This window comes from Oncorhynchus kisutch, linkage group LG8, assembly GCF_002021735.2.
Source record: "Oncorhynchus kisutch isolate 150728-3 linkage group LG8, Okis_V2, whole genome shotgun sequence".
In the NCBI taxonomy this organism is placed as follows: domain Eukaryota; kingdom Metazoa; phylum Chordata; class Actinopteri; order Salmoniformes; family Salmonidae; genus Oncorhynchus; species Oncorhynchus kisutch.
Window position 1 is genome coordinate 33,439,710 of NC_034181.2, and position 15,410 is coordinate 33,455,119.

Consider the following 15,410-nt stretch of genomic DNA (forward strand, 5'->3'; position numbering starts at 1 on the left):
GAATAGAAAGCCGACTCTTGATTTGATTTTCGATTGGAGATGTTTGATATGAGTCTGGAAGGAGAGTTTGCAGTCTAGCCAGACACCTAGGTACTTATAGACGTCCACATATTCTAGGTCGGAACCATCCAGGGTGGTGATGCTAGTCGGGCATGCAGGTGCAGGCAGCGACCGGTTGAAAAGCATGCATTTGGTTTTACTAGCGTTTAAGAGCAGTTGGAGGCCACGGAAGGAGTGTTGTATGGCATTGAAGCTTGTTTGGAGGTTAGATAGCACAGTGTCCAAAGACAAAAAAAAAAAAACAAGATGCCGAGAGATGAGTTTGGATTGGTCTACCATTTTGCACACTTCTGTCTATTTGAGCTGGTCAGTATGTCTAGGTAATCCTGTCTAACGCACAAAAAAAACAAATGTATTGTGTATTAAAACTGCATGTGTGTTGCTCTCTTTCTCAGGTCTTCTTTCTGAAGGACTGAGTTTTGAAATCAGTGGAATTCGAGTATGATAGTTTACATTTACTTGGCCAGCTATAGTCTAATGTTAGTTAGCTAACATCGAACCTGGATGTTAGCTACCTGCAGATTCATGCAAGGTGGTAATCACAACTCATGGCGTTATGGTTCATTGTTTACCTAGCTAGCTCCACTATGCAAGCAACCATTTTGGGTGCATTCGTAAATTCAGTCTGGCCATCAACTCCAATTTCAGAGCACTCTCGTCCGAGTGTGCCAGAGAGCGCAGAATAACCAATGTATTTACACTCAACACCGATTGAATATGGCCAGTGTCAGCAAACGTTAAATGCTCTGAATTTACGAATGGACAATCTGACAGCACAGTTGCAGTCACCAACGCTCTGGATAACATAACAGCCTAACCAGCTCTGCTTGGGCAAGTAATGTTCAGTGAGCTGTTCTCTCTCACTTAGATGTCTGGAAGTAGCTAGCAAGTTAGCTTGGGCGCTTGACTGCTGCTGTTAGTACATTTGGATCAACTCTTAAAGAGATGGGTGGGGCTAAAGCTTAAGAGGGTGTGAACGATGCTGAATGGATGTAGACAAAAGGCTCTCCAATAGTACCAAAACATTCAAAGGCCATTTCCTCAAAAGTGAGTTTACAAGTGTATCAACTTTCAAATCAAAATTACTTTCCCATTGTTCCTCAACTCTAGTGTATGATATACAATTTTGTAGCTAAGAGTCTCCACTTTTATCCAATGTAAAAAACACAATTTATAAAATGCTGCTACATAAGACCAATTTGAGCCAGTCGGTCACATATTAAGCAAACCAGATGGCACCATTTTATTGGTTTTTAAATTTACGGAAAGCCAGGGGCACACTCCAACAGCATGTATGTTAAGTGAGTCCGCCAGATCTGAGGTAGTAGGGCTAACCAGGGATGTTCAGCTGATAAGTCTGTGAATTTGACAATTTTCCTGTCCTGCTAAGCATTCAAAGAAAATGTATGGAGTAAAAAGTACAATATTTTCTTAAGGAATGTAGAAGTACAAGTAGTCAAATATAAATAGTAAAGTACAGCTAATCAAAACTACTTACGTAGTACTTGAAAGTATTTTTACTTAAGTACTTTACACCACTGCTATTAGCCAATGTGCAATCATTGGATAACAAAATGGATGAGCTCTGATCAAGACTATCCTACCAACAGGACATTAAAAACTGTAATGTTATGTTTCACCAAGTCGTGGCTGAAACACAACATGGATAACATACAGCTGGCAGGGTTTTCAGTGCATCGGCAAGATAGAACAGCTGCCTCCGGTAAGACGAGGGGTGATGGTCTGTGTCTATTTGTAAATAACAGCTGGTGCACAAAATCTAATACTCAGGCTGTCTCGAGGTTTGGTCCGCCTGAGGAAGAGCATCTCATGAGAAGCTGTAGAATACACTATTTACCAAGAGAGTTGATCCATTTCCCACCACAAACCGATGCCGGCACTAAGACGACACTCAACAAGCTGTATAACCCCATAAGCCAAGAAGAAAATGCTCATCCAAAGGCGGCGCTCCTAGTGGCCGGGGACTTCAATGCCCGGAAACGTATACATTTTGCCTCATTTCTACCACCATATTAATGTGCAACCAGAGAAAAAATAACATTTAAATAAAAACTCTAGACCACCTTTACACAGAGATGCTTAGCGTAGAAGGCTCTCCCTCACCCTCCAAATGGCAAAAACACAACTCTATCCTCCTGATTCCTGCTTACAAGCAAAAACTAAAGCAGGAAGTACCAGTGACTCGCTCAATAAGGAAGTGCCAGATGACGCAGATGCTAAGCTACAGGACTGTTTTGCTAGCACAGACTGGAACATGTTGAAGAGTACACCACATCAGTCACTGGCTTCATCAATAAGTGCATCGATGACGTCATCCACACAGTGACCATCCATCCATCCATACATCCAACAACCAGAAGCTATGGATTACAGGCAACATCTGCACTGAGCTAAAGGGTAGAGATGCGGCTTTCAAGGAGCGGGACTCTAACCTGGACGCTTATAAGAAGTCCTGCTATGCCCTCCGACAAACCATCACAGGCAAAGCGTCAATACAGGATGAAGATTGAATCGTACTACACCAGCTTTGACGCTTGTCGGATGTGGCAAACTATTACGGACTACAGAGGGAAGCACAGCCGCAAGCTGCCCATTGACAAGCCTACCAGACGAGTAAAATAACTTCTATGCTCACATTGAGGCAAGCAACACTGAAGCATGCATGAGAGCGCATCAGCTGTTCCAGACAACTGTGATCATGCTCTCCATAGCCGATGTGAGTAAGACCTTAAAACAGGTCAACATTCACAAGGCCGCAGGGCCAGACGGATTACCAGGATGTGTACTCCGAGCATGCGCTGACCAACTGGTAAGTGTCTTCATTGACATTTTCAACCTCTCCCTGACCGAGTCTGTAATACCAACATGTTTCAAGCAGACCACCATGGTCCCTGTGCCCAAGAAAGCAAAGGTACCGTCCTGTAGCACTCACGTCAGTAGCCAAGAAGTGCTTTGAAAGGCTGGTCATGGCTCACAACACCATTATCCCAGAAACCCTAGACCCACTCCAATTTGCATACCGCCCCAACAGATCCACAGATGATGCAATCTCTATTGCACTCCACACTGCCCTTTCCCACCTGGACAAAAGGAACACCTATGTGAGAATACTATTCATTGACTACCGCTTAGCGTTCAACACCATAGCTTAGTAATGAGCTTTAATGGCACTAAGAACCTTTCAAATCAAATCAAATTTGATTTGTCACATACACATGGTTAGCAGATGTTAATGCGAGGGTAGCGAAATGCTTGTGCTCCTAGTTCCGACAATGCAGTAATAACCAACAAGTAATCTAACTAACAATTCCAAAACGACTGTCTTATACACAGTGTAAGGGGATAAAGAATATGTACATAAGAATATATGAATGAGTGATGGTACAGAGCAGCATAGGAAAGATACAGTAGATGGTATCGAGTACAGTATATACATATGAGATGAGTATGTAAACAAAGTGGCATAGTTAAAGTGGCTAGTGATACATGTATTACATAAGGATGCAGTCGATGATATAGAGTACAGTATATACGTATGCATATGAGATGAATAATGTAGGGTAAGTAACATTATATAAGGTAGCATTGTTTAAAGTGGCTAGTGATATATTTACATCATTTCCCATCAATTCCCATTATTAAAGTGGCTGGAGTTGAGTCAGTGTCAGTGTGTTGGCAGCAGCCACTCAATGTTAGTGGTGGCTGTTTAACAGTCTGATGGCCTTGAGATAGAAGCTGTTTTTCAGTCTCTCGGTCCCAGCTTTGATGCACCTGTACTGACCTCGCCTTCTGGATGATAGCGGGGTGAACAGGCAGTGGCTCGGGTGGTTGATGTCCTTGATGATCTTTATGGCCTTCCTGTAACATCGGGTGGTGTAGGTGTCCTGGAGGGCAGGTAGTTTGCCCCCGGTGATGCGTTGTGCAGACCTCACTACCCTCTGGAGAGCCTTACGGTTGTGGGCGGAGCAGTTGCCGTACCAGGCGGTGATACAGCCCGCCAGGATGCTCTCGATTGTGCATCTGTAGAAGTTTGTGAGTGCTTTTGGTGACAAGCCGAATTTCTTCAGCCTCCTGAGGTTGAAGAGGCGCTGCTGCTCCAATTCAGTTTGTCTGTGATGTGTATGCCGAGGAACTTAAAACTTGCTACCCTCTCCACTACTGTTCCATCGATGTGGATAGGGGGGTGTTCCCTCTGCTGTTTCCTGAAGTCCACAATCATCTCCTTAGTTTTGTTGACGTTGAGTGTGAGGTTATTTTCCTGACACCACACTCCGAGGGCCCTCACCTCCTCCCTGTAGGCCGTCTCGTCGTTGTTGGTAATCAAGCCTACCACTGTTGTGTCGTCTGCAAACTTGATGATTGAGTTGGAGGCGTGCGTGGCCACGCAGTCGTGGGTGAACAGGGAGTACAGGAGAGGGCTCAGAACGCACCCTTGTGGGGCCCCAGTGTTGAGAATCAGCGGGGTGGAGATGTTGTTGCCTACCCTCACCACCTGGGGGCGGCCCGTCAGGAAGTCCAGTACCCAGTTGCACAGTGCGGGGTCGCGACCCAGGGTCTCGAGCTTGATGACGAGCTTGGAGGGTACTATGGTGTTGAATGCCGAGCTGTAGTCGATGAACAGCATTCTCACATAGGTATTCCTCTTGTCCAGATGGGTTAGGGCAGTGTGCAGTGTGGTTGAGATTGCATCGTCTGTGGACCTATTTGGGCGGTAAGCAAATTGGAGTGGGTCTAGGGTGTCAGGTAGGGTGGAGGTGATATGGTCCTTGACTAGTCTCTCAAAGCACTTCATGATGACGGAAGTGAGTGCTACGGGGCGGTAGTCGTTTAGCTCAGTTACCTTAGCTTTCTTGGGAACAGGAACAATGGTGGCCCTCTTGAAGCATGTGGGAACAGCAGACTGGTATAGGGATTGATTGAATATGTCCGTAAACACACCGGCCAGCTGGTCTGCGCATGCTCTGAGGGCGCGGCTGGGGATGCAGTCTGGGCCTGCAGCCTTGCGAGGGTTAACACGTTTAAATGTCTTACTCACCTCGGCTGCAGTGAAGGAGAGTCCACATGTTTTCGTTGCAGGCCGTGTCAGTGGCACTGTATTGTCCTCAAAGCGGGCAAAAAAGTTATTTAGTCTGCCTGGGAGCAAGACATCCTGGTCCGTGACTGGGCTGGATTTCTTCTTGTAGTCCGTGATTGACTGTAGACCCTGCCACATGCCTCTTGTGTCTGAGCCGTTGAATTGAGATTCTACTTTGTCTCTGTACTGACGCTTAGCTTGTTTGATAGCCTTGCGGAGGGAATAGCTGCACTGTTTGTATTCGGTCATGTTACCAGTCACCTTGCCCTGATTAAAAGCAGTAGTTCGCGCTTTCAGTTTCACGCGAATGCTGCCATCAATCCACGGTTTCTGGTTAGGGAATGTTTTAATCGTTGCTATGGGAACGACATCTTCAACGCACGTTCTAATGAACTCGCACACCGAATCAGCGTATTCGTCAATATTGTCATCTGACGCAATACGAAACATATCCCAGTCCACGTGATGGAAGCAGTCTTGGAGTGTGGAGTCAGCTTGGTCGGACCAGCGTTGGACAGACCTCAGCGTGGGAGCCTCTTGTTTTAGTTTCTGTCTGTAGGCAGGGATCAACAAAATGGAGTCGTGGTCAGCTTTTCCGAAAGGAGGGCGGGGCAGGGCCTTATATGCGTCGCGGAAGTGAGAGTAACAATGATCCAAGGTTTTTCCACCCCTGGTTGCGCAATCGATATGCTGATAAAATTTAGGGAGTCTTGTTTTCAGATTAGCCTTGTTAAAATCCCCAGCTACAATGAATGCAGCCTCCGGATAAATGGATTCCAGTTTGCAAAGAGTCAAATAAAGTTTCAGAGCCATCGATGTGTCTGCTTCGGGGGGGGATATATACGGCTGTGATTATAATCGAAGAGAATTCCTAAACACCTCCCTCTGCAACTGCATCCTGGACTTCCTGACGGGCCGCCCCCAGGTAGTAAGGGTAGGTGACAACACATCCACCATGCTGATCCTCAACACGGGGGGCCCCTCAGGGGTGTGTGCTCAGTCCCCTCCTGTACTCCCTGTTCACTCAATGATTGCACGACTCCAACACCATCATTAAGATTGCCAGTGACACAAGTGGTAGGTCTGATCACCAACAACGGTGAGACAGCGTATAGGGCGGAGGTCAGATCAGAGACCTGGCAGTGTGGTGCCAGGATAACAACCTCTCCCTCACCGTGATCGAGACAAAGGAGGTGATTGTGGACTACAGAAAAAGGAGGAACGAGCACACTGCCATTCTCATTGACAGGGCTGTTGTGGAGCAGGTTGACAGCTCCAAATTCCTTGGTGTCCACATCACCAACAAACTATAACGGTCCAAACACACCAAGACAGTCGTGAAGAGGGCACGACAACGCCTATTCCCCCTCAGGAGACAAAAAGATTTGGCAGATGTACCATTGAGAGCACTGGTTGCTTCACCGCCTGGTATGGCAACCGCTCGGCCTCATGGCAGAACAGAGGGTAGTGTGTACGGCCCAATACATCACTGGGGCCAAGCTTCCTGCCATCCAGGACCTCGATACCAAGTGGTGTCAGAGGAAGGCCTTAAAAATGGTCAGACTCCAGCCACCCTAGTCAAAGACTGTGCTCTCTGCTACCACATGGCAAGCGTTACCGGAGCGCCAAGTCTAGGTCCAAAAGGCTTCTTAACAGCTTCTACCCCCAAGCCATAAGACTCCTGAACAGCAAATCAAATGGCTACCCAGACTATTTGTCCCCACCCCCCAGTTTTACACTGGTGCTACTGTTTATTATCCATGCATAGTCACTTTCGCTCTACCTACATCTAACCAGTTCCCCCGCATATTGACTCTGTACTGGTAGCCCCTGTATATAGCCTCGCTACCACTATTTTATTGCTACTACTTATTTTGTATTTTATTACTGTTATTTTAGTAAATAGTTCACTTTTTTGGTTAAGGGCTTGTAAGTAAGCATTTCACTGTAAAGTTCTACACCTGTACTCTGCACATGTGACAAATAAAATTTGTGACATTAATACGTGCATTGGTTCTCAAGTGTGCCACTGATTTGAGAAAAGGCTTGTCTCAATCAAAATATTTTTGCCTGAATACATCAATGCAGCAGCCAGTGACAGACTAGGCTGGGTCTATTTCAAAGATAATCCACAGGCTGGAACTGGACTGAGCAGTGCTCTATGGGTGCAGTCAAACAGGACCAGAGTAGAAGATGCATGGCATCCCATCTACTCCCTATGCTATATAAGGATGAGAAAACAAAGTACACCTTTTTTTCTTCTTTTTTACCCCCCAAGTCTGTATGATACCATCTAACCAGAGAGCTGTGTTTTGAGGCAAAGAATATGAATACCTTTGACAGACTACCTGCTGCGTCATGAAGAACAAACAGCCCTGTGAAGGTCAGGTTCCCTTTGTAGAGGACAGTGGGGCTGGTCAAATATACAATACCTTCAAAAAGTATTCACACCCCTCAACTTTAAACATTTTGTTATGTTAAAGTGGGATTAAAATGGATTTGTCCTATTGTCAACAATCCACACACAACTCTCAAAGTGGAAGAAAAATATGTATTAATGAAAAATAAAAAACGCTCAAATTACAGCTGTGAGTGTTTTTGGGTAAGTCTAACATGCTGACCAGACCGGACACATCGCGTGCGCGAGCGTTGCAAAATAAATGTAGAAATCCATGTTATTCAATTATTGCGCCAACGATCGTCTGTGTTGCCAAGGGCTAAAATAGAAGTCATTCCTATTTCTGACGCAGATCGCGCTGCAAGTCCTGCCTCTTCCATCTCCTCATTGGTTTATAGAAGCAGGTACCCATGTGCCATCTCCTCATTGATTATACCCACGTGGGTGATTGAAAGACAATGGTTTTGCTGGTTGTTGTGGTAATACTATGAAAGTGTAGATGCCAATCACCATATACTGTAAGTTCAAAGATGAAAAAGCCTGGAAGGAGGAGAGATGACTATTGTACATTTGCCCATTATTCTTTTAAAAATTCTTCAAGCTCTGTCAAGTTGGTTGTCGATCATTGCTAGACAGCCATTTAAGTATTCCCATAGATTTAAGTCAACTTTAACTAGGCCACTCAGGAACAATGTCTTAGTAAACTCCAGTGTAAATTTGGCCTTGTGCTTTACGATATATTCCTGCTAAATGGTAAATATCTCCCAGTTTCCCCTCAAGGATTTTGCCTGTGCTTAGCTCTATTCTATTAATTTTTTTATCCTAAACACCAAACGTTTTCACTCAGGTCCCCCTTCCGGAATTGGGGAACATCCCACGCCGCCTTTTAAAAAAAACATTTAACCTTTTAAGTCAGTTAAGAACAAATTCTTATTTACAATGACGGTCTACCCCGGGTCAAACCCAGATGACGCTGGGCAAATTGGGCCGCGCACAATCACGGCCAGCTGTGATATAGCCTGGATTCGAACCAGGGACTGTAGTGACACCTCTTGCACCGAGATGCTGCGCCACCCGGGAGCAATATAGGAATACGAAGAGTGGTACTCAGTGATGTGTTGTATTCAGGACAAAAATATATATTTTCTTTGCCACATTTTTGCAGTATTAGTTTAGTGGCTTATTGCAAACAAGATGCACGTTTTGGATGATTTTATTCTGTTCTTTTATTATTTTTTTACTCTGTCAGTTAGGTTAGTATTGTGGAGTAACGACAATGTTGTTAATCCATCCTCAGTTCTCCTATCAACGCCATTCAACTCTGTTTTAAAGTCACCATTGGCCTCATGGTGAAATCTCTGAGCGGTTTCCTTCCTCTCCGGCAACAGAGTATTGATACATCATCCAAAGCATAATTGATAACTTCACCATGATCAGAGGGACATTCAGTGTCCTTTCAGCTTTTAATTAGATTTTTTAACTAATCTACCAACAGGTCAAATCCAGTCTGGGAGGCATTGGAAAACCTCCCTGGTCTTTGTGGTTGAATCTGTGTTTGAAATTCACTTCATGATTGAGGGACCTTACAATTCTCTGTATGTGTGGGGTATAGAGATGGGGTAGTCATTCAAAAATCATGTTAATCACGATTGCACACAGTGAGTCCATGCAACTTATTTAGGCTTGCCATAATACAGAGGTTGAATACTTGACTCAAGACATTTCAGCTTTAAATTGTTAAATAATTTGTACAAAAATAAATACATCTACATTATGGGGTATTGTGTGTAGATCAGTGACACAATCTCAATTTAATCCATTTTAAATTCAGGCTGCAACAATAAAATGTGGAAAAAGTCAAGGGGTGTGAATCGTTCTTGAAGGATCGAATTCCCGAGCCGACAAGATAAAAATCTGTTGTTCTGCCCCTGAGCAAGGCAGTTAATTAACGCCCAACAACAACTGCTCCCTGGGCACTGATGACATGGAGGTCGATTAAGGCAGCTCCGCGCACCACTCTGAGGGGTTGGGTTTAATGCATTCAGTTGTACAACTGACTAGGTATCCCACTTCCCTTTCACTCAAATTACATTTAAAAAAATTAAGTTGTACGAACGTTGAATTTTTACAAATGATCCCTGTCTTGCTATCCTTTCCCTTCTTAAAAGTCATTGAACATGTTAAACATGCGCGACATACTGCTTAAGCAAAGCAAAGCAACATTGGCTTGCTTGTCCTGTTTGCCTCGTGAGTCATGACTCCTGACCCTGACATCTTCTCAGCGACAGAATAAGGAACAGCAACACATCTCATAGAGAGATGAGATCAAGGAGATGGGATTTTCCCTAACATGTGACATTTGAAATGTGTGACATTTATTATGGTTAACTGTGACATTGTGAAACTGTGGGTTGAAGAGGATGTGGGGTGGTTTAAATGGAAGATTTGCTAGCATGATCTACCATAACAGGCTCTCAAGACATGCCAGACACAGTAAGGATTAGCTGTTGCACTCCACTTACCAGCCGCCACAGCTGACCACATGACAAAGAACATCCCCACTGCGATCCTCTTGAGGGAGGAGGGCAGCAGGCCTCTGCGTTTGAGGATGGGGTCCACCACTTTGTCCTTAAGAGGGATCAGCATGAGAATAAGCACTGCGTCGAACATTGTCAGCCAGGCGGCAGGGAAGCGGAATGTGATCTGTCAGGAATCCAGAAGACAAACATGAGAAACTATTTACAAGAAGTGCACAAGGCATGGAAAACAATAGAGAATGTCAGTGGACTCCTGTCCAGTTCCTCAGGGGTGAGGGAGTGATGTGCTGATGGCCTTGACACCGTGTTGGCGCCCTCAGCTGGACAGAACCAAAACTCAAGTTAAATAAATATATTCAAATAAAAATGAAAGTATAGTTTACATCTCACAAAATCTATTGCACACAAACTAAATCTGGTAACACCATCTAAAGAACAATTAATCATGTATTAGAATAATTCAGAGTTACGTGGGTAACATATTGACCCAGCAGCAAATATGTTTTGGTGAAATGATAAACAAGACTGCTGCAGTAGCAATTAGTGTTAGCAAAAGACCAGAGATGGAGAAATTATTATCATCATCATCAAAACATTCTATGAAATGATACATATGAATACACTGGATAACAAATGAATCAACATGGAAAACATGTTTTTTAAATGTTTTATTTGAAACGTAGCCTACAATTGAAAGAAAATGCTACAGGAAACTGCAAGGCGTAGTCCTTATTTATTTTGCAATTCAAATGTTAAGTGCCTCCTGAACTCTCAAACCATCTAGTTTTAAACATTTGACAGTCCCGTTTATTCCCTGATTGAATTTACATTTCTTAGACTAACTGCTGGTAATTTATACATTGTGCGCGCCCCCTCATTATCATATCCAAAACATGAAAGTGTGCTAAGTATTTGCACCCGGGTGAGTCTAGTTTGATTGGCAGAGGTGCCCCAGTAGCGACCAGAGGGGGAGCACATTAACATCGGTAAGTATTAATTAAGCAGAAAAAACTGCCCAGACAGTAGAATGGCTCTTGGACTGAGTATGCAGAGAAGTGACCCTAAAACACAGGTGGACCAAACTTTTGAGAGTGTTGGTTTTTACTCAAGAAGTCTCTGTACTTTGGAAGACTAGATTTAATGAAATAATTACTTCACACTTTGACATTTCTGCCTATTACCTTACAATGTGCAATTGTCAAGAAAGTAATTGAACCAGAAAGAACACACATAACTGCCTCTCTACTATACACATTTGGCCTTGCCTCAACACTTACACATTAAAACTAACTGGGAGGGGAAAAATACTATAAAACTAAATGATTTATTTATTATTCTGGCCAGTAATATAAAATCTTCCATTTCCGCTTTGATGTCTTCACTGCTTTGCTTTGCCAAGCTTACCCTGGCTACCTGCTCTCAGCTTTTATCAGAGTAGGATATGATTTCATGAAAAAAATATATTCTCTGTAAATTACAGCTCAAATGTATCTCCAGAATTAAAGGCGCACAACCTCACTATGGTAAAGATATCTGATCTCACTTCCATTTTCAATTTGATGACTGCTTAGAGTATGGTAAAAGCACTTCCTTTTTTTGGAAACAAATACTACATGCTGAGAATGAAAATAAACAACATTTCCTGTTTAAATGATACTTGAATGTAAAGACCATTTCATAAAATCACTTGCTGAGAAATGGCCATGTCACCTGAAAGCTGTTTTGGCAGATAGTATTGAAATACAAATGAAAAACAGAATAAGTGGCATGTGTTTGCTCTTTTTAGATCTGTAAAAAAATAAAAAGGGAGGGAAACCTGCAGTTGCTACATACATTTTTGGACATAAAAATGAATACGTACCCAGTGAATCTTGAAGAATAGAACTTAGAAATGCCTCATGAGCTTAGTTCAACAGTACCCCATCAGAACACAAAATATAGGACTATTTGTCTTCAATGTTTGTATACAAAGTAAAAGTAAACAAACACTATTGCCTCAAAACATGGTTAAAACTATAGTGTTTATCATGCATGGTCAATCCTTGCATCCATAGCTCTGTCTATGATTTTGAGAGTGGTTACATTTCTCAAGCCCCATCCCTCAACTTTTTATCGAAACAGTGGCAGGGACGGGTTTTGTTATTGTTTCAACTGTGGATTTCCCCCTTTAAGATGGTGGATGTTTTAACACCATAGAATGTGTGGTTAACGAGAAAGTGTTTCAGTTCACATTTTACTCTACATACTTCCCTTACCACCCTATGCATGTGTATGTTCAAATGCCTGACAGACTTTGAATCTAAAAGTAGAAACAAACGCAAACAGGTGCTAGTCTCTTAACCATTTATTAAAGTATGTGATGTGGACTAACCAAACACTTCACATAAGCTACTCCCTGGGAGATAATGGGACACACACTACAACAGAAGAGATATGGCCTAGTCTAGTTAGAGGCATCACCCAGGGGAAAAAAAATGTCTGGACCGAAGCACGAGAGACAACAGAAAACCAGGGTGTTTATCTGTGATTAGGGAGTGGGTCAAACTTTTGATTTAATCCTCAGGGGTTTAGCAACCTTGACTGCTTCCAGCTGTTGTCTCTGATGCTTTTTCACTGGCCTACTGACTCATCTCTACTCTATAGGGAAACTAATCCTTCCCATTCTAAATCAGGTTAGACAGAGACAACCAACTGGACCTGTGGGGCTGTCTGCCAACACACAAAACGTGATATTTAACCTTCAAGTTTGAGTAATGCCCAAAATGTGACAGACTATGCTTTCTAGCATTTGGTCAGAGCAACATTGACTACCCACTGGGCAAAGACTGGTTGAATCAATGTTGTTTCCACGTAATTTCAACAAAACACTTAAATGTGATGCCATTGAATCAACGTGGGAAAATGATTGGATTTGCAAAAAGTCGTCAACGGAAGGGATTCTGTCTTTTTTTCACCTAAATTTGAACCTAGATCCAATGACATGGTGAATGTTTTTGATGATTTCACATTAGTTGACAATTCAACCAAGTGTAAATGAAAACTAGATATTGAAATTACATCTCTGCCTAGTGGGAATAATCATAGCACAAATGCAGGCAAATCAGCTGGGGTTCAATTTGAGTTTACCTGGAGGGTGCCGTCACTGCTATTGGTGCCTGTGCTGGTGTCAGGAATCCTTAGATGTAGGCTCTGGAGGAAATATGTTGTCTGCATCTATAGAACAGTGAAAAGAAAATTCCTATTTCTTAACTGATGCCATTTTCCCTGCAAAAACACTGCAAAAACCTACTGTACTTGATCCTGATGTAATTCACGTTGCTTAGTTCTATGAAAACAAAAGGAGGGGAATAGATCAATCTCTCACCTGAAAGTATACAGTCCAGTATGGGATAAGAGCAAAGAACACCGGGAGAACTTTAAGCATTGCTTTCACCTCCTCCACCTTCTCCTCAGGGAATCTCCCTCCATATGTCACCTTGGCACCGTCCAGCATAGTCGGTTTAGCCCTTTACAAGAGAAGAAATACAACACATTTTAACAACTTTAAAGACATACAAAGTTGTTAGTCCATGTTTTGATAAGGGCCGTACAATTTAATAAATATCCCATAAACAAACTCAGCTACAATTCAACTAAATTCTGGAGTTAAGAGACTTAATTAGGACTTTTTTGTGAATGTCTCTCCTTTAAAATAACAGCACTTCTAGTGAAAGGGCAGAAACGATATACTAAAGCCTATAATCCCCATCTCTGGATAAAAAGCCTTAACAAGGAATTCTTGAAAGGCTGCAGGATTGACCAACTTAAAATATTCAATGTCAAGCTTTTGGACTGATAGTGCTACTTAGGTTCAAAGTCAAGCAACAGAACTTTGGAATAACTTTCCTCCACAACGAATGATGATGAATGCCAGGGGAAAAAAAGAAAAACTTCTACAGTACAGGCTGGGGATCAAAGAAAAGTTTAACATAAAGGGCTACCAGCAAAACCTAGTGGTGAGATCTTGGACCAGAGAAGATACCATACACAGACACACATGCTTTTATCCAAAGCGACTTAGTCATTTTACATTTGGGGGGTGCTGGGAATCGAACCCACAACCCTGGCGTTGCAAGCGCAATACTCTACTAACTGAGCCAAACAGGAGCACATAGCCTTATTTTATTTTTTTTATCCTAAAGAAGATTTGAAGATGTTTGCTATAAAGTTAAGAGTATTGGGTGTCCATCAAGATCAGAGAGAGCCCAGCCCTCATTCACACCCTTGATCTAGCCCACATCCAGCTACTGATATAGTACTACTAAGTAAGAGCAACACAATGGTGATCTGGCTGGCCCCTCTTACCGTAGCAGGTTGGGCTCTTTGGGCTGTGCAGTGCAGAAGGCGTAACCCAGGATCTTGAACATATCAGTGAAGGCACTACCGTCAGCTGGCTTGTTGATGAAGACTGTACGCCCCAGCAGGAACACCAGGAAGGAGACACCCAGGCACACGGCTGGGATGATGTACCCCAACTGGAAGTTGATGTTCTGCTGGATGTAAGCCACGCCACCTAGGGACAAGATGGCCCCTAGGTTGATGCACCAGTAGAACCAGTTGAAGAACCTGCGAGTGGCCTCTGGGCCACGATCTTTTACCTGTGAGGCAAAAGGGCTTGTCATGGCAACCAATATCATCATTCAACCTCTGCAATCCATCAGCATCCTTTAGAAAAAAAAACTGTATTGTAATATTATAATCAAACTCAATAGGCTAGACCCAAAATGGGCATGCATGGCCATCTAAAAAACAGTAGGCCTAATCATAGGAAACATGTTGTTGTAAATCTCATCATTCAATGGCATTAAATAAGAATTTGTTCTTAACCGACTTGCCTAGTTAAATATAGGTAAAATAAAACAAGAGAGTGCATAACTACCATGTGATGCAGCCTACAGTGCTAATATATTCCTTCTATTCCATGCTTCAAAAAAGGGGAAGTAACCTTGTGAAAAGCAATAAGACTGTCCACTAACTCATGAATAGGTTAATCTAATAATGTTTTGAAGATGAACAACTAATTCTACTCTATGACATGACCATTTTACCCCAGTATTACTTTTATATCCCACATGAAACATTTAGCAATTAAAATGAGTGTCTAAATCAATCACCCACTAAAAATGTGGCAAGCAAAAACTATTGAAAATCATATGACGATGGAATTGAAATCTATGCTAATCAAAGTCACCACCTCTTTGAAAACTATTTTGGCCAGCCTGGTTTAGCTAGATTTGAATAACAATGACCCCTTTCAGAGATTTCCTACTGAAATGTTCTT

At 42.8% G+C, this 15,410-nt stretch overlaps 1 protein-coding gene across 3 annotated transcripts in view; it reads right to left on the reverse strand.

Moving 5' to 3' along the window:
- LOC109895833 (solute carrier family 15 member 4-like) overlaps nt 1–15,410 on the reverse strand; it is a 42,487-nt gene that overhangs the window by 25,361 nt on the left and 1,716 nt on the right. For all 3 annotated transcript variants that reach the window (XM_020489853.2, XM_020489852.2, XM_031830155.1), the window contains exons 3-6: nt 14,435–14,727; nt 13,455–13,596; nt 13,217–13,303; nt 10,076–10,256 (exon numbers count right to left, since the gene is read on the reverse strand). In XM_020489853.2, coding sequence (XP_020345442.1) covers nt 10,076–10,256; nt 13,217–13,303; nt 13,455–13,596; nt 14,435–14,727 — 703 coding nt within the window. The remainder of the gene's footprint in view (nt 1–10,075; nt 10,257–13,216; nt 13,304–13,454; nt 13,597–14,434; nt 14,728–15,410) is intronic.